Source organism: Apteryx mantelli, chromosome Z (genome assembly GCF_036417845.1).
Source record: "Apteryx mantelli isolate bAptMan1 chromosome Z, bAptMan1.hap1, whole genome shotgun sequence".
NCBI classification, from domain to species: Eukaryota; Metazoa; Chordata; class Aves; order Apterygiformes; family Apterygidae; genus Apteryx; species Apteryx mantelli.
In genome coordinates, this window is record NC_090020.1 from 76,693,964 (window position 1) to 76,719,038 (window position 25,075).

At 57.6% G+C, this 25,075-nt stretch overlaps 1 protein-coding gene across 6 annotated transcripts in view; it reads right to left on the reverse strand.

Annotated features, from left to right (window-relative positions):
* CNTFR (ciliary neurotrophic factor receptor) overlaps positions 1-25,075 on the reverse strand; it is a 237,938-nt gene that overhangs the window by 13,909 nt on the left and 198,954 nt on the right. For all 6 annotated transcript variants that reach the window (XM_067316142.1, XM_067316141.1, XM_067316146.1 and 3 more), the window contains 3 exons: positions 15,922-16,039; positions 14,558-14,724; positions 4,314-4,477 (listed from right to left, as the gene is read on the reverse strand). In XM_067316142.1, the coding sequence (XP_067172243.1) occupies positions 4,314-4,477; positions 14,558-14,724; positions 15,922-16,039 (449 nt within the window). The remainder of the gene's footprint in view (positions 1-4,313; positions 4,478-14,557; positions 14,725-15,921; positions 16,040-25,075) is intronic.

Here is a 25,075-nt window from a genome sequence, read left to right on the forward strand (position 1 = left end):
CTCAAGAAATACCTTCTCAGGGCTTGCACTGAGCTTGCCAGGACTCAGCCCAAGCCTCCCACCTGTGTGCCCAGTTGACGTGGCAGGAGCTGGGAGAGGGACATAAACTCTGTGTGGCCTTGGGGCCGGGGTCCTGATCCAGCAAACACCGAGGTGCATGAGCAGATCTGGTGCACGGCCGGTCCGGGGCTCCGTGAAGATACCCTGGATGGTGTCTGGCTTTGCCTGCCGTTGCTCCCCTCTGCCAGGACATGAGCATCCCTGCTGAGGGCTCCTGCTCTCTGCTGTGAGCACCGGGGCGTTACTGCAATTACACCGCGCTCGATGCGCTGGGAGAGCTTCTTCCAGCACATCCAATTCAAGCACCTGATGTGTCCAGACCGGCGTGCACCAGTTTGCAGGGAAGCACCTGTAACGCAGAGGGACGGAGGGGCTCGGGGAGGTGCGTCCCCGGTGCACGCACGCCCCACTGCACATGGAGGGGACCTGCCTGCTCTCTGCAGACGCCTGCGCTTGCCTGGCTGCGTGCACAGGAACGTGCTTGCAGGGATATAATATGTGTGAGCCCAGAGATTGCTGCTGTTGTGAGTTAACTGAAGGAGCCTGTAAAACCAGAAACAGGCTATTAGCAATCCATTAGGAAAGGGTATCCAGTTCCAGCCTAGGTAATCCATTAGAGGAACATCTGAGAGCATTAGGAGAGCTCGCTTGGGGCCAGGATGGGGCTATAAAACAGAAGAGGAAACCATGCTAATCTGGCTTGAATTACAAACTTAAAAGCAGGAGAAAAATAAAGGATACCCTAAACATTTAATGTTTTATATTTAGGAGACAGAACGTGAGATTCTGCCAAAAAGAGAGAATAAAAAACCTGTTTAGGCTACAAATATCCCATCTCTTTTCTGGCAGGAAAGAAACCACCAGCCCCTCTTCCAGAAAGGGAGGAGCGTGACTCTGAAGTTTCTTGGAGCTCTGAAGAGAGCTCACTATTGAGGGGAGAGTCAGTGGCCGCCTGTTGTGACACAAAGTCCGGTTTTGACGTGTTTGCAGCCTGAACGGCTGAGAAAAGCCTGTGCCCAGGTGGGATGCAGCTGCTGCAAGGTGGCCCAGCTCCCAGCGCAAGGAGCAACCCGCGCACGCACACTCGAGCATCGTCTTGACATAATAATAATTCCCAGGGCAACAGAATAATAATTCCCAGAGCAAAGGACAACAGCAGAGTTGCTGAGATTTTCCTGAGCGGAAATGTGTCTGCTGAGCAGGGGAAAAGGAGCACGAATGGCATGCTGCAGCGCTGCCGGCCAGCTCAAACGCAGCTTCGCTAGCTTTGCCCGCGGTCGCCGCGCCTGGCTTAGAGCAGCTCCCCACTCCGCGGTCCGGACTGGGGGTCTGGCGCTGGCATCCGTGGGGCACCGGTCAGACGGAGCAACGGGAGAAATCAGCCCGCTTCTCCCTCCGCGCTCGCCGTGCAACGCCAGGCACAGCGCGAGACGAGCAGCTCGGGGCGGGGGAAGCGCCGCCTCGGGCGGGAGGGGAGGTTTCTCCCCGCACCCGAGTGCTTTTGGCCAGGCATCCGCCTGGCGCTCTGCCGCTCGCCTGGCTCTCTCGGGGGGGGGGGGGGAGCTGCGTGTGTGCGGTTATGGATAGCTCCCACAGCAGCAGTCTCGATAAGATCCACCGCTCCCGCCGTGGACGGCTTCATTTTCTGGTGCCAAGGCCTGGCATTATTAAAATCCTGCAAGGAAGAGCCCGGGAGTGAGCAGACGCTGATTGAATCAGGCCCTACGGTATTCGACAGCTCGACATCCATCTGATCCTATTAGTGCTCATTCAGTCCTGTCTGCCGAGGTGCGGTGCATAAATCAGGCCTTGCAAAGATAGCAGGAGGCGGAGGGGAGAGAGGGGAATTGCTGCCTCTGCCAAGAAGCCCCACGTGCCAGCGGGGCCGGCGCGGACGTTTGCGGCCACGGCCAGTCCCCCGCGCTCTTGCGCCAGCTCCTGCAGGGCTGCTGGGCTCCCCGCGGGTGCCAGTGCCAGTGCCGGGTGCCGGTGGAGATCAGGTCTAGAAAAGCAGAGCTCAGAGCGGCTTGGGCATGATCCCAGGGCACCAGCGTCTGGGTGCAAACCCCTGCATTTGGGGGGCACCGGGGCTGTGGCTTAGCACGTACGGGGGGGGCCGGGGTCGGAGCAGTTCTGGCTGCTGCAGCGCTACCATCCTCTAGGGTTTGCGAGCTGATTGAATTAGGCTTTGCAAATAATTCATCTGATGAATAGTGGCAGTTTTCTTCAAATCATCCACAAATCAGATTTTTCATTACCCAGCCGGCGGGGGTAGAGAGTCAGAAAACAAGGCTGGTACCTCGTTCATTGAATGTTTGTGCCCACTCGCCAAGCAGATTATTTCCCAGACACACTTCACCATCAGCTGGTCACCAGGGAAATACCTCTCACAACCGACTAGCGATGAATAAGTGGTACCCGGGAGCGCTGTCCCCTCCCGGCATGCCGAGAGAGGAGCGCTGGCCAGCTCTTAGAGGAGTACCTCAGCTTGGGGCATCTTTAAAGAGGAGAAAACTAGTTTTGACTACCCTGAAATTGCCTTTTCCAGCCAGGGTTTCCCAGCTGCAGGTGTCTCCCACACCTCCACGTCTCCGGAGATGTTCACCGGGGGTATTTATACCGCGGTGCCCGCAGGTACCACGGCGCCCTGCAAGCCCTGAACACGGCTGTCCCCCGTGCACGCCGCGGGCACGGCTGGACGCAGGCGGAGGCTCTGCCCTGCGCTTTGCCACGCACCAGCGACCCTGCTGCGTCACCTCCGCGGGGAGCGTAAATGCCACCTTCCCTTTTCGCCAGATGCAAAGTGCCTAACGCCCGTCGCTGCCCACACGAGACGGCCGGCGGGGCGGCGACGGCGGCGTCCCCTCTGAGGCCTTGCACAGCTCGGCACGGGGAACACGAGCCCCTCCATAGCACCGACTGATGGGGGCTGGACGTCCCCTAGGTGGCAAGACAAGAGACGCCTCATTGACAGTGCCGTCGCCGCGATCGGTCCGTGGTAGAGAAGTGGTGAATTGCTCCAAAAACGGACAGAACTGACATTGCATTGCATGCTTCCCATGAATCCTTCCCCTTTTTTATAATTTCGTTTCACATTTTGAACATTTTCTTCCCACCCAGAGGAAAAAAAGGATCCAAAGCAAACTCAACCTCTGCTTTTTTTAAACTTCAGGCATGTTTTATGGCCCACTGCGGCTCCCGCTCGCCCATTTCCCGGGGAGAAAAGAAGAGCAAGTGGGAGAAACCTCTCCCAACCCTTGTCTGATTTTCAGCGCCTTCAGCAAAGTGTTTCAGTCTGAAACAAGATAGACGCTGCTACCTCATCAAAAAAGACAGAAAGAAAAAAAGCCCCACAGCCGGCGACGTCCTAAAGAGACGTGAACGCGAAGCAAAGCCTCTCATTCCCTTCTCGAATCATTTTTCTCCCTAAGAAGAGCTGGCTGGCAGAAAACGCCCCGCTCGGCTCCACGATGTAGGTGGGTCCCCAGGGACCCGGTGCTGGCCTCTCTCTGTATTTTTTTTTTGGGGGGGGGGTAAACCTCCTCATCAAACAAGCCACCGCCGAGCTTGCCTCATCGGCTTTCTGCTGGCCCATCTCGGCTGCGCCCCGAGGATTTTGGACGAACCGCGGCAACGCAGCAGCACCTCTCACGGAGCGGCAGACTGCTTCCCTCTGCAAGCGGAGCGCGCAAGCATCACAAAATAAAGCCTGTTCGTTATCTTCCCGCAGCTAACAAATGAATTCTGTCCTCGGGGCTGCCAAGAATTTCACTGACAATTTTTTTTTTTAAAGAAACAAGAAATAAAAGTAAGAAATACGATAACATCAAGGCAATCACTCCTTTACTGACTATGCTCTGAGTTATGGCGCACGGTACTTTATCTTCAGTTCAAAATCTAAATGTGGCAGAGGCGCATTTAAATGCAGTGACATTTATACTTTAAATGCCTTTTACATCTCGTTGGCAGGTTTTATATAGAACATATGTATGGAAAATAGTTACAGGCCGTGTATTAAGATGCAGAGAGGGGAGAGCATGCAGAGCCATTTGGAGGCAGAATGAGACTTAAAAGAAAGAAAAGGCAGGAGGGAGAGAAGGGAGGGTAGAAAGAGGAAGAGACGAAACGGCTGTCTGCCCTTGCTCGTGCCCGCTCCACCTGCCGTCCAGGCAGAGGCAGGTTTCTGAGCGTCACCCGGGCAGTAAATCCCTTTTTCCCACCCTGCCGCCTCTGCGTGAGCCTGTGCGACTTACGTGTTGCCACTGGTCCAGGATGAGGGGCCGATACCGCAGGAAAAACTTGAGCGGGAAGGACTCGGGGTCGGGCCAAGAAGAGGGGTTTTGCCACGCCACCTCCAGCCTCCGAGGGTTATTGGGCACGGGCTTGGCCACCACGTTCTCCGGGGGGTCCGGCTTGACTGGAAGAAAGAGGAAGGCTGTTAAGGAAACCTCGGCACGTCTCGCCCTGCCTCACGCCCCTCCACGAAGCACGGGAAGGCTGTTCGCCTGCAGATCGGACGCAGCTGGATGAGCTGGTCCACACGAGCCACCGCTGCCACGTTTCCCCCCTCCCCAAGCAGCAGCCCGCTCTGCGGGGTTTTCCCCACGGCTCCGGGCTGCCGGGCACTTCACGCAGCAAACATGCAGAAGGCATGTTCCCGAACTGATCGGCTGCAACAAGCATTGCAGTGAGGAGGGGGAGAGAGAGAGGTGGGCAGGTGCCAGGTCTACCCAGGTGCTGGGCGTCAAGGCTGAGCAAGCTGCAGCCACGGCTGAGGAGCCACTGAAAGTTGCTGTGGTCACCTTCCAGCCCAGGTCTCTCTCACCCTGCTCTGCTTTTGGGGCAGGGCGATATTTTCCCACTGCCTTGCAAGTATTGCAAGTGAATATTAATTGGCTCCTAGCTATGCAAAGTGCTTTGAAGTGGTGGCTGTTTTAAAGTCCTGGGAGCGATGTAGTGATGAACGATATTGCCTGTTCCAGAGCGAGCCTTGCTCCTTGTCAAAGGTTTGCAATAGCAAATCTATAAAAAAGACCCAGATCTGGGTGAATCCACCCTGCTCCCTTTCTCATGGCAAGGATGGAGCTGCAGTGTTAATCATTCACCACGGGAGAAGCCCAGAAGCGGCGGGGCGCCTGGAGCCAGCCCTGCGCTCTGTGGCCATGTGCTTGCTGACACCGTCCCAGGAGCTGGTTGTACGGACGTGCCCAGGACCTGGCAGGCGAACGCATCCTTCCCGAGCAGCTGCGAGCGGGTCCCCTCCGGCTCCGCTGTCAGCCCCAGGGCTGCAGAGCCAGAAGAGCTCAAACGGGGAGCTGGACTCTGCGCTCGCCGGTCCTGCAGACAAGCACGGCCTGGCCGCAGCTGCAGCGAGGAGCTGGGGGGGAAGAGGGCTCTCCAGCGCACTCTAATAATAGCGCCGCACGTGACTCCCCGTGTCCCGGGAGGGCTCTCAACCCCCTCCCCGACGAAGGCCGCACGAGGGAGGTGAGCCAATGCATTGAAACTGTCTCTCCTGGTGTGAAAATCGCTGCATTATGCAATGTCCCCCCCCCCCCGACTCCAACGGCCTCAGCCAGCAGCTTGCGAAGGCACCGGTATCAATCTCCACTCGCAAGCAAGGAGGGGAGATGCCAGGGCCGGGAGGAGCCCGTCTCTGCCTGGCGGAGATGCTGCCGCCGTGCAGTCGGGGCTCCCCCTCTCCGCCGTGCCGGCCCCTGGGTGCTTTGCCCTCCCTGGAAGACGAAGCCGCTGGTGGCGGCGAGTGAGAGGCAAGCTGACCGCCAGGGACTCCCTCGCCAGCCTGCCGCCCCGCAGCGCTGCCGTAAGCACGATGGGCATTTCTCTCTCTGCTTGAAGCAGGCTGGGAGCCGTGCCAGTCCGGGCACCGGCACGGGGCCGGGCTCGCTGCGAGGGCAGATGTGTGCACGCCCTTCCCTGCCACCTCTGTTCCAGAGCAGCCCTCCCCAGCAGCACAGCCTCACTGCATCGCCACCACTTGCTCCTCTACGGAGAAACCAATCCGTGGTGCTTTCAAACCCACTTTCTTGGCCGAGGGTGAGGCAGAGGGACACTGCTCAAATCAAGCCAAGGCCCCACCACCCTGGTGGGATCCAGTGTTTCTTCTGCTCCTCTTGAGACAGTCCCCTTCCCAAACCCCCATCCCTTTGCCTCCCTCTGGGTCACTTTGTTCGCTCTCCAGTCCTTCCGCCCCATGTGGTCCAACCTCCCCTGGCTCCACACATCCCTGGAGCGCCTCTGCAAGCCTGGACTGTCCCTGCCTCCCACCTCCTTCCCTTTCCGCCAAGCATGCAGAGAGGGCTGCAACAACGCAATGGGGCTGACAGCACCTCCTCCATCCTTGCTGCACCAGGAGCTTCAGAGGCTGCTCTCGGAGGGCTCTGGGCAGCGGAAGGAGAGCTGCACCGAAGGGTCCCAGCATGGGTGCCCAGCACTGCCTCCCCACTCCCGTCAACAAGCTCTGCAACGTCGCTGTGCATGGTTTTCCATCTACAGCTTTAGCCTCGGCAAGGGTCGAGGCTGGGCAACATGTGCAAAAGCACGAGCTTTCTGGGGACGCTCGCGAAGCACAGTCACCCCATTTGAGAGCCAGCCAGCCGGGGGGCCGGTGCTGGCCAGGGCTGAGCTGCCCCTGGTGGCCTTGCCTTCGCTCGGCGAGCAGCAGGGAGGGAGGATTTGTCGGGTCTGTGCAGCACTGAGCTACTCCAGATGGCTGTGTAATTCCTCCGCTCGCTTTGAGTCCTCGGCTCGGGCTGGACATCAGCTCCCATTGACAGGACCTTGGAGTCCAAACACATACGGAAAAGTATAAATCCAGCGCTGGCTCTGTGCACTACGTGGACTCGGTTTGCAAAACAAAAATCTGTTCAGCTGAACGAATGCAGATGCCTCCAAACTGCAGCTCCACACGGAGGCTGCGAGGATGAAAGCGCCGGGCTGGGGCATATGCAACGGGGCGCAATGGCCCTGAGCAGAGCCCGGGCTTAACACGAGGAGCCCATAACGCTGCCCGTTGGCGCGCCAACCCGGTGCAGTTTCTGGGATGGCAGAGGGATGCTCGAGCGCATTGAGCAGGGCATGTGTGCTTTTGGCAGCATGGGAGATGCCGCTGCGGTGGGCTGGTTTTCAACCAGTGCAAATGAGAGCAAAGGAAGGCGCCCTGCCACCGAGGTGGAGGTCACCTGTCCCTTTGCCAGGGGTCTGGCCAGCAGCCCCGCTCGCGCGGATTGGAGACCATCCCTTGGCAAAACGGAGGGGGACAGCAGGCGTCCGGGGGAGGAAGCGCCTGGCTGCGAGCGTGTGCGGCAGAGCCCAGCCTTCGACCGGCACTGTGCCTTCCCGCTGCGGAGAGCCTTCGATCGGCGCTGCGGGTTAATGGGAGAAACAGGGCTCCCCATCACAAGGGCTGTGGCAGCTTCCCCACGTGTCCCTCCCCAAGCCACAGGACTTTTGCCCAGGTCCGAAATGAGCTGTGACCCTGTGGCTTGTGTGAAGCGCGGCAGTGCCCGTCCCTCGAATAGCGCACAACTGGAGCCGCTCCTGCCACATCCCCTCCGTAACGGCGGGGATGCTCACGCCAGGAGACAGGACCTTGCTGGGGTTCAGTCTCACCTGCTGTGGCGGTGGCCCGCAGGTCCAGCAAGTGGGTCCTGCCCCGAGCCTGGTGGCTGTGGCTGAACCAGGATGTCCTCTCCTCCATCCCTCCACAGCCACCTCTGCTCCCCAAGTGCTCAGCCACTGCACCCCATGCAAGCACTGCGTTTGTGCAAACCACAGGTCCCTGCAGGACCATGGTGTGCACTTGCCTAGGAGTTTAGTGCTTACCCAAGGGTTTAGCTGCAGGATGTGGAGATACCGTGGCTTGGACAGTGGCCCCAAGCTAAGGCAGTCTCATATTCTGCTCTCAGAGACCTCTCAGTGACCAGTCTCCTGCTATAGGGTCTCCTCTCTTAGGATAGACCTCATTACGTTGTGCACGTCATCAGAAAGCATGTCCCCGGCATCCCTCCAGCCATGGCCCCGTCCGGGTGAGCTAGATGTGCAGTTATCCCCTCTGCAAGCCTTGCACACGCCACTGGCCCAGGCTCATGATGGGTGGAAAGCACAGAGCGGCACTGGGCTTCCCTGGCGGGCCGCTTTGCACCCGTGGGTGCAGCAGTGGATGCTGCCACCCCTGGGCTCCATGTGGCTGCCTCGGGGCTGGTTGGCACAGCTTCATCGGTTCCAAGCAGGGGCTCAGCAATGGGGCAGTGCAGGGCACCCCATGTCCCCAACCGTTGCTCACCCCCTCCCAAATCTTTTCCTGACTGAACAGCCCTGAACCTCCAGGCAGAGGGCTGGGGCCGGTCGTGGAAGGGCCATCCGAGGAGCGAAGCAATCAGGGCTGGACTGCCGCGAGCACAGGTTGAGCTCCCTGCTCCAACATGCACTCTCCATTTGACCTTGAATGAGTCATAGATTCTAGCTGGCCTCCCAGGTCTCTGCTCCTCACAAGGGGATAAACACTCCTCCTTCTCCCTGGTCCCTGTCTGTCTAGTCCATTTAGACAGTAAATTGCAAAGCAGGGGCTGTCTGGCCGTACATCAGCTAGGATAATAGAGCCCTGTCCTTAGGAAGGGCCTGCAGGCAGTAATGTAATATAAACAATAATAGTAATAATAATAATGGACGATGGGCATTAGGCTGAGTATTGGTTAAGCGGCTACAAAACCAGATGTAATATTATTCCGCAGAGCTGAGGGAGCATCTCCAAACATTCCTGAGAAGGAGAACTGGGACTTGGCCGGGGACATGGTTCACAGCTCTTCCCGATTCGTTTTCGGCTGCAGCGTCCAAGCGAGGGCTTAGTTTGCGAGAAGAGCCACGGAAAGCAGCAGACTTGCACAAACAGGCCCCACCAACGGCGGTGCCAGAAAGGATCGTGCAATTATATCCAAATCTCGGCGCTTTTCTTATCAGGCCTGCTGCAGTGGGTGAGTGCCATCTTTTTCCTAAAGGCCCCGCACGCTTGTACTTGACCACAGCTTTTTATCTATTGCCCCGCGCTGTTTTTAGGCATATAAGCCTCTGGTTCAGCCAGGCAGTGGAGACCCACAGTGCAGAGGGGAGCATGAAGAAGGACTTACCCCAAGTCCACCCTTCACTTGCTGTGTTGTTTTGAGCACCCATCTTTCAAATGAGCGGAAAATGGATCCCTTGTGACTGTTAAATATCCCCTGGCATTTTCCAGGAGAAGAGGGATATTAAACTTCATGTCTTAGCCAAATGTCAGTCTAGGTAATTTAATTCTGCCTCCCTAAGTAGTATGAATTGAACTGACCTTCTGCCTAGGCAACTGTATATCCATGTTCAGAGAATCTGAATTCCTCATAGACACGGGCACACGCGTTCTCCCAAAGCCCCTTCGACATAGTCTGTGTCTTTAACTGCCCCAAAGATGGGAAAATTGAATGATCTTCCTAAGGTCACACAAGGCATCAGTGGCAGATTTGGCACCCATGTCTGCAAGGCCCCATTCAAGGCTGCCTTCCTCCTTCCTGGACCACCATCCTTCTCTTCCAAACGGCTGTGTCCCATTGTGTCCTGGCAGGGCAGCTCCAGGTGGGAAAAGAAACCCTGTTAATAACCTACCAGCTCATCTGCAAAGTCTCCCGGCTCCTTTGGGGTGAAACCCCGCACTGTCCCATGCTCAGCTCCCTCCTGCGTGCCCAGCATGGCTGCAGCCCTGTCTGCAGCGCACCGCACCAGCAGCGCAGAATAATTAGCGCTACCAGGCTGTTACATTTTTAATGCTGTGTATCTTCTTCTGCTAATTTACCCTGGGCTCATGTTGGAAGAAATACAGGCGTTGCCGAGGTGGGATGCTGGGCTCGACTTTGCTGTGTGGAGGTGTTGTTTTTCCTGCTTTGCTGAGGGATGCACACGCCATCTGTCTGGTGCTTGGGCTGCAATGCGAGCGAGGAAGGTGGTGCCAGCGGCCTCCTCGGATGCCGGGCTGGCGCAGGGCTGGGCTGGATGAGCCCCGGTGCTGAGGCTCCTGGTACCACTGGGTGGTGGGCCATGGGCCATGGAGAGGGCCACCTATGTCACAGTGAGGTGGGATGCATCCACAGAAAGGGACAATTCTGCCTGCTCACACCCGTGAATGGAGGCCTGGGGGCCATAAATGTCCCCACCTTCCTCTGCCTCCAAGTCCTCTCTTCTCCGATCTTCTCCAGCCCCTCTCCCACCTCCTGTCCCAGAGCTGGAGCCCTTGACGTCTGCAAGGCTTTGCATGCCAAGACAGCCTTGAGCTCCCCAAGCTCATCTCTATTAATATTGATACCTTTGCGTAATGAAGGAAACAATTTCCAGGGGAGCAACAGGAAGGAAGGCAGCCCAGAGCGGCCTGCGATGAAAGATGGGGGCAAGAGGGGTGCAAAGGCTCTTCCAGCCATCACTGAAAATGGGAATGCAGAGCAACCCCTTGCAGCTGGCTGCTAATAACCGGCACTGCACGACCGCCAGCAAGGCATCGGCTCAGGATATCAAAAGAAACTACCAGTCATTTTCCACTCAATTAGAGTTCATCTTCCGAGCAGCTGGAGAAGGGATTTTCTGCTGGGGACTCCAGGGCTGGGGGGAGCGAGGAAGGAAGCAAAACTGAAGGAGGTCACTTCTTCCCGGGGTCTCTTTGTGTCAGCCTGGGCCTTGCTGGTGGGTGGTCCGACAGGGAAACGAGCAGCAGCTCTGCTCCCGGCTTCAGTTCAGCCGTGCCGGGGAAGCCGGGGCAGCTATCTCACCACCTGGACATTCAGCAGGGAGAGCCGCCAACACTGCACTGCTCTCGCATTTGCTGCCAGCTGCTCCATTCCCAACAGGGCAGGAGATCAGGGCTGTAAGCCTCGGCAGGGCCTTGGGGTTTAACCTCCATGTGAAAAGAGAAGAGGATTTTCTCCAGACCAAAGGAAAAAAACAGAGCAGGCTCTGGCATCCTGATGGGGCAGCGAGGCACTGGGGCTTAGGAGAAGCCCTGTGCAGTCGCAGGTTGACACTCTTGCTCCATTTTAGCAGGGCACTGCCCTCATGTGACGTTTTTCCTACAACAAGCTGATGTAATGGCTTTGTCTAAAGAGACATAGGTTTTTCCCACTTCAATCTAGTTGAACAAAATTCAGCACAACTTCAAAGATGAAACCTTGGTCCTGCTGCAGCCCATGTAGAGATCCCCAGAGCATCTGCTAGATGTTGGATCCACACTGCTAGAGCCCACAGCGATGGGAGGGCCTCCCTGGGGCTCACACTCTGCACAGCCCGATGTTAAAACTACAATGAGGAGCCCTACAAGAGGAGCAGAAACATGGAGGGTTTGCACAGGAAGAGCAGGCATCTTTGGACTAGTTGACTGTGCTACATTTTCGGCCCTAAACAGTCAAGGCAAAACTGCATGGCAAAATATACTAATACAGTGCACTTGTTTTAACTGAAACCAGCCCCAGGAAGACACAAGAAGAGGCGCAGTACAAGGTACGTTGCTTTCAGGGTATGTTGCTGGTGATTTGAGGCAGCTGAGTTCATCTCATAATGACTCTGCTAAGCCTGTCGACTGCCTACTTAAACACTTAATGACCACTGCATTTGTGCTGCCTACACAGGGAGCCATAAAAATGCTGAGGAAGAGAGAATTTCATAGCTATGTAGATTTTGGAGATGTTAAGGCCGTAAGATAGTGAAGTGTTTGTTAAACTGACTGGCTCTGGGGTGTAGGACACAGCCTTTCTCCTAGCACCTCGGTGCCAGCTCATCACCATGGTCTCCAGACGCATTAGAGCGACACAGCTAGCATCTGCCAAGTGTTGCCTGTTCTCTCCCCTTTTGGGCAGAGCCTTTTGGGTTTTGAAGACGCATGTTGCTCTCTATTTATCCCAACAAAGTAGACCAAGGACACTTAGAGAGCAGCAATGCTGGGTGATGGTCCTCCAGGGCTTGGCAGAGTTTATGGACTCCCATTTGCCCCACAAAGGCTCTGTCTCCTGCACTGAGGAGCAGCATCTATCTGGGGAGCATCCAACGGGGCTGAGGACCAGCCACATCCTGTGTTGCCCTTCTCCCTTGCCGGCTCCTCACTGTCCATGGCTGTGCTTGCCCAGCACAGGGCTTGCTGGCCCTGGCACGCTCCTGAGTGCTGCCGAGGGGATGAGGGTCTGGGGAGGGAGGTGTCATCTCCCACTACCACCGCTGGGACACATCTGGGCACCCTGTGTCCCCTCCTGGCACTTTGGAAGAGGCAGCGCTATCACACCCATGCTGACCCAGGACAACGCTGTCCTCCGTTAACTGGCGCCTCTGACCTGGGTTGAGTTCAGCCTCTGGGGCTGGACCTGGCTTGTGCCGGCTCCAGGATTCACCGTGCTTGCGGTGGGTTGCCGGGCGGTCTTCCCGGGTGGGTTTCCCTCGTGGGTTGATGGAGGACAGGCAGATTCCTTATCCTGAGGAGGTGCCGGTTGTTTTGCTCAGGAGTGGCACCAGATGTGTCAGGCAGGGCATGGGTGGGATGCAGATGTTGCAGGACAATGCCCTGAACTCCTGGAGGAGGGAATGCGAGGAACTTGGAAAATGCAGGGCTTAATTGCTGTCCTGGGCCCCGCAGGCTGGAGGTTACCTTGGTTTAAGGAGTGTATCTTCCACAAAGACTGCAATTTCCATTTAAAGACACCCAAGTGATTGAGGCTCCACCACTTCCCTAGTAAGCTCCTTCCCTTGCTATCAACATTTGCAACACACCAAAGAATACAAGCTTTGAATACGGGCCACAACTGTGGGAACACGAAAGGACAGTCCCTGCTCCAAAATAACCCCCACGCACTGTTCAGAGCTGTTACATTTTCCAGAATTTGGGGTAGAAAGGGAAAATCTGCTTTTGGTGCCAGATAAAACAGCAGTGGAGCTCCTCTTCCTGAACTCTGATACTTCTATCCGCTAAAGACTGGCCCATGCACCTCATCTAAGGCATTGACTGAACCCTGGCTGAATTTCTAGGCTTTGTTTGTTTGCTTTTGTGGTCCAGTAATTGCCACATGTAACCAACAAACTGTTTTTCCACTTGTTCCTGAACTGTGCTCTCTCTCATTCTCCTGTTTTTTGAAAATGCACAGTCTGGTCCTGATAAAGCAGCCCGCTGCAGCACCCTCCTCTGACCAGCCATAATCTGGCTTTGGCCAGTGATACAAACCCTGTGGCCAGCTCCCTGCTTTGCCACACTTTTCATTTGAATTGCTTGGTCCAGGACTGTCCGTCACAGTCAGAGAGGCATCAGCAACAGAGCTGAGCTCTGCTAGCCTGAAACTGAGCCAAAGAGAGCCTTGGCTAGTGCTGCTGCAGCCTTTCCTGGGGGGCTTGCGAAGGACTCGGAGATAAGGCCTGAGAGCAAAGCCAGGCTGCATCTTCTGAGCTGTCTGTTATCACACAGAGTTTGTTACCGCTGCCCTGCACAGCTCTGCTGAGCACTTATGCCCGGGGCTACTGTGTTGAGATGCAAACTCAGACAGGTCCACGTGAGCCACGGTGATGGGGGCAGAAAGTTTGTAACCACATGGCAAGATCCTGCCTGGAGGATAGGGCAGGATCTTCTCAGATCTCGTGGGAAGAGGTTTGAGGTGCCAGCTTGCCAGGGGGCTCCTCGTGGTGTGTCAGCAGCCGGCCATGTTGCACATGCCAGGAGATCTGCTTCCCGACTTGGGGAGCACGGTGGTGTGAAAGGGGTGAAAAGGGGTTTTAGGAGCGGGCTAGGTAAGTGCTGCTGGAGCAGGATTTTGGGAGGGTTCATCCTGCCTAGGGATGGGAGGAATAGGATGGGATATTTTAATTTCTCTTCTAATTCCCATGATTTTGCTTCCAGCACAAACACCAAACCTCTCTTTTATGAACACTAAGAGGGGCAAAAAGGAAAATGCCATTTGGAGAACTACAATCACACAGCCTTCTCCCCAGATACTTTGCAGCTGCTTCCCCAATCCCCAAGCAAGAAGGAGCTCAGCAGTCACACAAGACCTGGGCCATCAGACACAGGACCAGACAGGGTGCCAGGCCACACACAGGACCAGCACGACAGCTGCCTGCGCGCATCCTGCCTTGCTCTCTTGGGGCGCTCAGGTGCTGCCATCTGCCCCCCAGGTGGGAAAAAGCCTCTTGCTTCTAAACCAAGCATTCATGAGAGCACCAGTACCATTTGGTAGGAGCACCCTTCTTGCAGCAAAGCCCAAATGCCACCGTCCCCTCTACGCTTGAGAAGTTACAGCAGGACCAGGAGAATCAATGGGAAATCGGGGAGGCCAGTTTGGCTTGAACCCTGGCTCCACCTCGTGCATGGAGAAATAAAGGATCCATCTGGAGATCCTGCCCCTTTCCCTGGCCCATTTCTCTGGCGGGTGATGCTGTGTGCAGAGCAAGCCAACCCCAACACTGGCTTGGAGAGGCCAGTTCCTGCTGCGGAAGTTACCTATGGCGAACTCGTCAAAGGTGAGAGTGGTGGAGTTTTTGCCCAGAGCATTCGTGACTGTCAAAGTCACCTTGTACTTCACCGTTGAGAAGAGCTGGAGGTATCTGATGTGACACCTGTTTTTGGGAAAGCTGTCCTTCTCGCAGACCAACTCTCTCGTGCCATGTCTGGAAAGCAGGGATGAGAAGAGCTGTTACCTACTGACTACTGCTCAGGGATGGGGATGCAACTCCCCACACACATGGGGAGAGGAGGCACAAGAAGTGGCCCTGGGAGCAACTCAGGACACTGGCCTTGCTGAGCAAACTTCTGCTTTGAGGGCTCGGACACAATCCTTCAGCTGAGCAGAAACCTGGGACTGGCTGAGCATAGCTCTTCGCAGTCCCAGGCTCCACCTGGCTCCCTCTTGACTTTATCAGGACTCTGTTCTCCACCTGCTGCCTCCAACAGCAGCGTTGTGTCCCCCTCTGCCTGAGGTCACCATGTGTCACACCAGCTCCATGGCTAAAGGGGTACTTTCGTCCTGAAGGGGAATTTCCCAGGCTTGCGTGTGCTGCTCACAAGGGGATGTTTTATCCTGGTTGGAAGCCCACACAAGAGACTGGGGTGGACACCTTCCTGCTGGCCCCAAGCAATGTCTCCTGCTGTTCTTCCACCCACCCCAACACAAGGAGAAGACCCTGCTGGGGTAGGGGTTGGCTCTGCCTTTGACGTGCTAGGAACAGGGGCCTGCTTTCTGCTGGAACAACCAGCCCCAAAAGCTAACACACAGCACCATCCTACATACAGGTTGTGCCAGGACCAGGGCCTTTAGGGCTGAGAACTCTGCACCCCCTTCCCACCTCCTTTTTCCCCATGAGCAGTGATGTGGTGGTGAGGCCAGTCCTCTGAGGAGAGAGCCAGGCCTCCTGGCTCCTTCCATATGAGCTACGGCAGAGAGGCAACACCATAACATGGCCAATACTGGGTAAGAGACATCGCTGCTGCCTGGCTGCGGCCGGCGTACAGCAGAAGGGAGCATGGCTGTGCCAAATGCACCGAAGAACAGCGAAGAACAGTCAGGCAGTGCAGCAATGACGGACCTTGTGGGCATGGAAAGTGGACCTGGGAGTCTGGGACTTTGGCAGTTCCCTCTGGGAAATGGGAACTTTCTTGGGACAAAGCCCCAGCGCCAAGCAGCCAGTTTGGATGTCCCTGAAACATCCTTCCCCAGGCTCATTTTTTGGACAGAGGCCCCATACACTGAATCTGGATCAGACCCAATGCCCCAAGACTTCATAGCAGCGCTTGGGACCTGCTCCAGCCTATGGAGGGCAAACGCTCTCCCTGCATGTAGCCTGGCCCTTCCTTACCAAGGCACTTACATGGCGGAGATGTTGAAGGAGTTGGGGATGTAGGTGGGACTGGGCAAGTGCCAGCTGCAGTAGAAACCCTTTGGGTAGTTGTTGGACCGGCACATCAGCACTGGCTCCTTCGGGGGGGCTGCCAGGAAACAGAGAAAGAAGAATTACTGACCTCATTGAGGTTGGGTTGATCACCAGCTCCTAAACAATGGGATGTCCCTCCACCCCCAACTGCTGGAAGCTGGGGTGATGCAGCTTGCAAGGGGAGCTCAGGCTGTTTGATCCACTGATGGAAGCATCCGGCTGCAGTCAGAGATGGGCAACAGGATGAGAGGGGTCCTTGGGGCTGGCCAGTCTTGCGCCTTCACTGCTGGCATCCTGGCATGGAAATGCAAGCAGAGAGATGCCACAGTCCAGGTACCGTGCCCCATATCTACCAGCAGGACCCGAGAGGAGGCATATTCCCAGTGAAGCAGGCATTGCCACATGCCATTGAACCCAGCTCAAACTGCAAGCGCAACCTATTCTCTTGACCCTGTGAACTAAAGTGCTCACAGCTTTCTCAGCCATGTTTCTGGGGAGTGAAAAACTTCTTATTGTGGGGTGAACCTCAGAAGGACCACAGGTCCTTAAAAGGATGGCGGAGGATCACTTAGAGCAAGACCGGGAGGAACAGCCTGAAACCAGCAGAGGAAATTCAGCTCTGCAGGAGGACTTGTTGGTGATAATGCTTTCAGCAGCAAGGCAGAGCATCACATCCCCATCCTGAGGATGGAGACAGGGCCCTGCTGCCCAGGAGACATAGAGGCAACCAGAGATGGGACAAGAGCACGCAGCAGGGAGCAGCCTGCCCCTGGCCTTGTCAGCAAGTTCTAGAGATCAGAGGAAGAAGAGGCTTTTAAACCCAACCAAGTGTCCATGCTGCACTCAGCATTCCCGGACATAAACACGCCCTGTGATCCTTGCAGGAGCACAGCCAGAGCTGCGGGATGTCTCTGTGAGATGCTGAGGGCTGGTGCATGCAGGAGGATGAAATTTGATATCCTTTAGCTGATAAACTTTTGCCTCTGTAGGTTCATAAAACATATCTGGACTGAGACCAAAGTCAGCTCTTCTTAGTACCTGGACATGGGATGCAGGCAGCAGGAACACAGGGGAGCCACTGCCAAGCTCCTTCCCACAGCGGGTGTGTGGGCAAGTCATGAGTCTCACAGAGCCGTGTGTGCCCACAGATCACCGTGCTGCTACAGGGCAGTCTGCGTGGATTTTGGTGCAGGGAAATCCTGCCAGAACAATTTCCCCTTGGGGTTGTCCTGTGCAAGTGGTGGCCATGCACCGCCCCAAGTCCTGCACACCTACCTAACACGTAACGCCTCTTCTGCACGCCGTGCCCGAGAAAGTAAAGGGTGCAGCAAGTCAGCTAAGGCCTCGGTCCCCCCTCCCTGGCAGCCACGCTGGTGAGCCAGCAGCACCGGGAGCGCGCCAGAGCCTCAAGACATCACTGTAAAATATGACATCTCTAGGGCTCTGCAGCCACATCTGTGCAAATCATCAGTGCAGAGCACAAGCCTGCAGAGCTGCCTGTCTCCTGACGGCTCTCTCGCCGGCCCGCTTATACGCAGCCCCGGCCTTGCCAGCGTAACACGCTCGGAGACTGCTTTTCTTCCCTCAGCCGCGGCAGAGCGGCAAATCACACCCTGATCACACCCTCTGGAGAGCAGCTGGATTGCCATGAGTGCAGACTCCCCCTTGCCCTTCCCAGGGCTCCCGGGACGGGCATCTGGGATCCCTGCTCGGCACTGCACAGCGGAGCTTGCCCCAGAGTATCCCTGTGGCCGGCAAATAACCACGGGCCTTGCTAGGGAAATGCACCCTGCTGCAGTCCACGTAGGGAAACCGAGGCACGGGCGGGGGCTTGCCTGCATGCCGTCGGCACGGCGCGGGGAGGGAGCCCAGCTGAACACCACGCAACAAGAGACAAAAGCGCGGCAGAGGCGCTCAGCAGGGAGAGGAAGGGGGGCCGGGGAGGGAGACGAGCCTGCTCTGATATGAGATGCGTGTTCCTCCTAATGGCTATTTCAGCCTTCAGACGGCAGACGAAGGCCAGAGCCTGGGTAATGAGCCTCCCAGTTAAATTATTCAAGCAGACCCTCCGCAGCAGAACCGGGCGGCTAATCGTGAGGCCAGAGACAGCGGCTTGCTCCCCGGTACAGCGCCATCCTCCTCCTCCTCCTCCTCCTCCTCCTCCTCGCCGTCGGCAGGGCTGAGCCAGCGGGCTGAGCCGGGGCAGCGGGGCAGCGTCGCCCTTCCTGGGGCACACACGAGGGGGTCGGGGTGCCCCGCGGAGGTGTTTCGGAGGGGCGAAGGGGTGCAGGGGATTTAGGGCCAGCTTTAAAAGTGCAAGCGGCCGCGTGGTGGCAGTGTGGCCTAACAGCACCGCTCGCCCGCCCGGCACCGAGGAGGTGGGACGGGGGCTGCAAATCGGGCAGGGGGGGCGATGCTGCCGAGGATGCCGCGACGGGCCTCTGCCCCGCCGCCACCCCTCCTGCCCCGTCGCACCCAGGCGCGGCAGCCTGCCGCCCCGCGCGCCGCCTTGCCCGCCCGCGGCGAGCCCCTCTCCTCCGCCGGCGTGGGAGAGGAGGGATGGGGACGGGGGGCTGCCGCTCTGCATAGCAGAGGACACTGCCGCTTGGTCCTGCTGGCCACCAGGAAGGAGCTGGGGACCTGGCTAGGGACGGCCAAGGCTTCGGAGACCCTGGGGCAGCCCCTGAGCCTTGCGCGGCCCGGCCCAAGGGGGAGGCTCTGGCCCTGCCTGCGCTGCCCTGGGAAGCTGCCTCGTCGGTGCCTGCCCTGCCCCGAGCTGCAATTAGCCCATCGAAGGGTAATTTATCTCCCTCATCTCCGCTATGACGCCGGATCCGGCTCTTGGCAATCCGAGCTAAGTCCTCTGCCCGAGGAGGCTGGGCGTCAGGCTTGTGCCTCCCATTTGCCTCCCGGGGAAAAGGGGGAACCTCCCAATTCCCACTCTGCGGAAGCCTTCAAAAGTGCCCTCATTTTCACATCAAATGCGTTGAAGGTCCGGTCCACCGAGCTGAGAAGGGGGCCCCCAAACGCAGCCCCTAACCCAGTGTTCGTGGCACCCTCCCGCTGCGGCTGTCCTGCCCCTGTGCCACCGCGCTGTGTCCCGTGCGTCAGTGGAGAGGGGATCCGGGGACAGACAGCAGGAGGAAACGCTCAGGAGATGGTGGGATGGGGGCTGCAGCCAATTTAGTCTGTCCCCACGTGCTGAAAAGAGCAGCCACATTCAGAGGAGCTGCCCAGGGAAAAACCCTCCCTCGCCTCTCCTAAGCCATAAGGGGGGGGTGAGGCTGCAGAAATGGGAGGCTACGTCCTCTCCTCGTCCCGAAACTTCAGTCCACGCTGGCGCCCAGAGCTCTTTGCAGCAGACCGACCCTGTGCAGGGGTGTCCTGGCCGGGCAGGCGATGGCACCAGGGAAACAGGCCCTGAACGCGTCTGCGTGCGCAAACAGAGCAGTGGCACTGGGCCATGTCTCTTTGCTAAGAAGTTGCTGGATGTTTCTCATGAGACGTTTGGCCTCTTTTGGGGCTTGGCCCTTCTCAGCTGCGCCGGAGCATCAGGAGGGAAGCTGGCCCGGCTGTCCCCACCGTGGTGCCAGGAGGGACACAAGGCCCGGCCACGGCCACCTTCTGCAAGCTGGTGGCAGGGTCCCCGTCTCCCCAAGGTGATGCTGTCGCCGAGGGAGAAGGCCCTCGGTGGCTCGCCGGCACGGCTCATCCTGCCTGTCAAAGGCTCTTAAAGAGAGAAAATAAAATAGCAGGCTCCGATCGATCCTGCGCTCCGTAATGCTGTCTTTGGAGGTGGGCCAGGCTGCCAGGCTGTTCGAGAGAGCAAGGAAGGCAGCTCAGGAAAACAAAGCCGTCAAGGGAGCATTAAAGGCTTTCTCTGCCCCAAAGCCCACGGAGGGCCTCGGGCAGTGGCCCCGGGTGTGCAGTCTCCCTTGGGTGGGCTTGGGAGCTGCCGGGAGGGGACGGGACGAGCCGAGGTGCGCGGACTGAGCCAGGGCATCCCTCTCCCACCTGGCACAGCTGGGAAGGAAGGATGACGGGGCTGGAGACGCCCTGCAGCCTGCACCCTGTTTCCCGAACCGGGAAGCGGCCGTGGTGCTTCCCATGGCTGCACTGTGACTGCTGAATCCACGCTGGCTGCCCTCCAGCTCTAACCATCTTCACGCCACCAGGATGACAGCTGGCTCTCAGCCCCCTCGGACCCCAGGGACAGCCCAAGAAACATGCAGCTCCGCAGGCTGGGGACAGCCTGGCCACGACAGCCAGCGCATCCACAGCCATCCGCTGTCCTGCAGCCACCCAGCACGCACGGGGCACTCTCCCGGGGATGCCGACTGCGCACGGCCTCCCTAATCCTGGCAAATATTTACTTCCCCTTTGCCTCGTGGAGCTGCTGAACTCCATCAAGGCAGAGCGCCTCTTCTTCGGCTGCAAACAGCTCCTGCCCTCTCTAATCTGTCTATTAACCTCCCGCATGGCAGGAAGCCACTTCTTCCATGTGCTCTGCTGACGTCCTCTCTGCAAACCCAGGGTGTTTCGTGCCCAGGCCGCGGCTGCTGCCGAGCTTCCTTCTTTCCCCCCCTCTGCTTGCTCTCCAACCAGCCCTGCTGCAAAAGCCTTGCAAAAGTGTAAAGGGAGGAAAAGTCATGCCAGAACTGGAGGCGTCCCGCAGCGGCCGGGCCACTTGCAAGCCGTGCAACTCTTGCAGAGCACAGGCAGGCGGCAAAATCTGGTCCCAGGGTCATCATCTCTATACCCCCCACCGAAGACCTTTGGCAGGAACGGGGTTGGCTTTCCCACCACCCTGCGCCTTGCTCTTTACATCCATTTGCTCGCTGTCTCCCTGGCTTGTTGGAACTGGCTGTTGCTTAACCAGTGCCGGCACTCTCCGCTCGGCTGGGGAGAGCACAACTAACAGCCCTCGAGGAAGAAAGCAGCCCTGGATGCACGGGCACAAAGACAGAGTTTTGTCTCTCTCTCTCTCCCCATCTCTAAAGCCCAGTTGTCTTTGTACCCCGAGACCCACCGTGCAGGGAAAAAGTGTAACCAATCCATTTTAGAAACCACTAAAAATGATCTACAATAGCTTTTCCTAGCCCTGCTAGGTCATGAGATAATGGACATTAAAACTGTGGCATTTTTATATATAGAAGAGTTATTTTAGGTCATTTTTAGAGGTTTCTGAAATGGATCAGTTATAATTTTCCTCTCCTGCTGAGGGCTGAGTGTACTAAAGATGCCTCACTCCACAGGTGGAGGGATACAAAAAATAGTACCAATAAAAGTTTTAAGAGGCCTCTAAAACACTTCTGTAGGAGGTATTTCTTCTGTTTCGCTTGAGGCACATTCAGGCCCCGGGCTGATGAGGGATACCGATTTTACAGTGCGCTCACGGGATGACCTGCATAACTCATCATCCCGAACACGTGCCAATAAAACCTCCAGAGCCCATGACAGCATCGCGTACTCGCTCCAGAGCTACAGACGCTGTATACCCCGCATGCGTGTGCGCACGCGCGCAGGCTCCCCCCTGCACGGGGGACAACCCCAAAGCTGGCCGAGGCTGCTCTCCCACCAGACATCCGCTCCGGCGACGTTATTACCATCCCTTGCCCCTGCCTCTTTCAGGGCAGGATCAGCGAGCGCCCCGTGTCCTGCCTGTATCTAACGTGCTGGCAAAGCTTCCCACGTCCTCACGCTGTGACTGATTTCGGAGCATGGCCACGGGGACGTTCTTGGTTGTAGCCCCGGACAACTCGCCCTCCTCCACGGCTGCAGGGACCAGGCAGTCCCTTCTTTGCCGGGCTCCCTTGCACATTTGAAGGCTGTGAGCATGTGCCATTGGGGGGAAATATATCCAAGTAGCCGAAAGAAGTTGCAGATGCCGGAGGGCATAACCGGGATCAACTTCGGGCTGGAGTCCAGCCCTGAGCGCTCGGGTGCGTAACACCTCTGCACGGAGGTGTCGCCGCTCTGGGCAAAAGCAGCACGTCGAGCACATCTGCGCGCACATCTCCACGGATCCTTTTGCTACGTGCACACCCCACTGCTGTCCCTGTCCTCCGCTGTATCACCGGCTGCAAACACAATGTATTATTTATCTAATGCAGCTTTTCTAAAATTGCTTGTGTACAACAAGCTGGTAGGAAACAACAACAAAAAAAGCCCCCATGAATAAATCATATTTCCACTGCCTGGCAGATAAGGGGAGCATCTGTCCGCCTGGTAGTGCCTTCTGCCTGGAAACTCCCGCGCCGACAGCAGGAAGACTATGGCCAGGGATGGTCCCTTGCGCGGCCCCAAGCATCGGGAAGCAGCCATGCAGAGCTGGAGACACGGAAGAAAGCGAAGCTCCAATTTTTCTTGTCTCTGCTGTGCTGCCCCTCGTCCAGGCTGTTCTCGGGGCAGGGGTCCGGGGGAGGGTGAGGGCTCGGTGAGGGTGCAGAGCCGCAGCGCCCAGCGGACAAGGCTGGGGTGGCACGGGAGGGCAGGCGATGCCAGTTAGTGTTTCTGCAAGGGTTTGGGCTGCACTCCAGGAACTGTTTATAACCGCTGCTTTTTCAAGAGGGATTTTGCAAGCTTTTTTTTATTATTATTATTAATGTTGCAAATGTCACCTGAGAGAGAATTTGAGAGCCCAAGAACACAGGAGGACTCAGACTCCGAGAGTGATGGGCTCATCCCCGATGGACCTCCTGGGTGACCCCGTTCAGCCAGCGCCCAGCCCAGCCCTGCAGCCCTCATGCAGCAGCAACGGTGCATGCACGAAAGCCCCCAGCCGCTCCCCCCCCGGGAGCTCCCGAGTCGGGCCGGGGACACCGCGGCCGTGCCTGTGCTCCCTGTGGGGACCCTCTGTTCAGGTTCGGGGGAGACATCACCTTCCTGCTGAAGCTGGAGCTGGGAACATAGTGGTGACGGAGCCTGAAGGACCGCGAAGCCCCTTAGCAGGGCAGCCAGCCTGGGGGGGGGGGACAGCAGCTGTAAGCAAAGTCCCCACTGTCTCTGCCGTGATCCAGGAACCAGTTCCCCAGCCTCAACAAGCAAGAATTTATTCCCCAGAAGGAGCCGAATAAAAGGGTGAACTCAGCAAAAGATAAATTTCTTAAAGGCCCTGTTTTAAACTGATTAGGGCTCATAAACCAAGCTATGGATTTTCTCATTTCCCTTGCAGAAAATCCAGCACGCGCGTCGAGAGGCAGCGCTGTAAATTTGGAGGAGAGACGCGCAGCATTACTCATACATAACACAGAGTTTAGATCCCTGCTTTAAGCACAAATCTCAGCGCAAACTCCTAGCCCTAAATGCTGCCTCTCAGCAGGTCCGCGTGATAACAGGATTGCCGGAGTTTGCTTCGCCCTGTGCCAGCCGAGTCCGTGCTATTCACCGCCCGACAGAGGAGCTCTGTAAACCCAGCGGCTCCTGAGCCTCCGCGCAATTTGCAGCAAAGCCTGGCGAAGCCGCGAGGAAAGAGCAAGGCAGCGAGAGGGGCTCCCGCGAGCGGGGGCAAGGGATGCCGCGCGGCCGGCTAACCCAGCAGCCCCCCTTGGAGCTGCTCTCCGAGGCGCGGGACGCTGGGCGAGGGCGGTTTAGGCAGGGCCAGCTGAAGCCATCCTACGCCCACGGCAGACCGCCCTCGCGCGCTGTTCAGCGGTCTCGGAGACCAGGCTCCTTGCCGCAGAGCCGGGCACAGGGCGGCTGGGGCTGCCGTCTGCCCCGCTGCAGAAGGCAGGGATCCCCGGAGAGCGAGCGTCTACGGCAGGAGCCAGCCGGCACAGGGAACGTCCCTGCCTCCGTGAAGGCAGATGGCCGCTCCGAACCAGCCCTTCCTCCCTCGGAAACCAAAGAGCAGCTTTGCTCCGAAACAGTATTAAATATTGAACAAAGGAAAGCAAATCTGTTATCTGGGATAATTGGGAGTAAATAAAACATTTAACCAAACCAAATGCAGCTGTTTCGACTTGGAGCCGGCACAACAGCAGGGAAGCCAGCTCAGCTACTCCGTGTCCTTGTTACGGCAGCTGATCGTCGTTCCGTGTATAACGGTAGCACCGCGAGGCCTCGGACACGGCCACGGCCCTCGGTGCATGGTGCTGCGCACTCGTGAGGGACGGACCTGGGCAGACCAAAACGGCAGGGCACGGGAGCGAGGGAAGCGCGCGGGGCACAGAAAGCCCTTTGCAGCCGTGGGATTTGCTCTCCAGCCCGGGGAGTTCACGTCCAGGCCAGCTTTCCTCCCCTAACACCTCTGCGATGAGACTTGCATGTAACATAAAGCATTTCAGAGCCAGGTCACTGGTTCGCGCACAGCCCGGGGCAGAAATGACCGAACCTCGTTACCAGCTGCTCGGTAGCCTGTGGGAACGAGCGTGCCGGGCCTCCGTCCAGTTCCTCGAGACCTGAGGAGCAGCACCGGGAGAGGGGCTGTATAGCACCCAGAGGGAGGTGCCGGCAAACGGGGCCAAGGGCTGCTCCAGGACGGAGAGCGTGTCCCTGCAGCCACGAGCTCCTCGCAAGAAGAGCTGTCTCTCTCAGTACTCCTTGATAAAACGTTTGAGGGATCAGCAGCCCAAAACTGCTCCAAAGTATTTGGCTTCTGCCATGCCCAGTCTCAGGCCGCACCAGCTCTGAGCAACACGCAGCCCTGGAAACAGTGAATCTGTCCAGAGCCCTGAGAATTCCCACCAGGAGATCGGCTGGAAGAGCCGCTATCAGGAGAGAGGGATGTCCAAACTGGGAGCAGCCCAGCCGCCACGCGCGTGGGCAGTGCCTACCCCGGTCTGGCTGGGCCGCGAGAAGCAACTGCTCTGGTTTCGGCAGGGGCACGGATTCATCCCCTCACTGCATCTTTTGCAACAGCCTGTATCCCAGGGCAGGATGCTGGCCACAGCGTATGGACATGCTTCCTTGCCCTGCACCCTCCTCTGGCAGGAGTCAGCGCTGGCCTCTTGCCAAGCGGCCGATAGCCAGGCACGACTTCCCAGCCACGCTGCGCTGGCCGGAGAGGGCTCGCCCGGGGGCTGCGAAAGCGCACCAGCTCTCCCTGCTCTCCTCGGGGCTCTGCGCGCCGAGCAGGGGGCGGTGGGGTTTT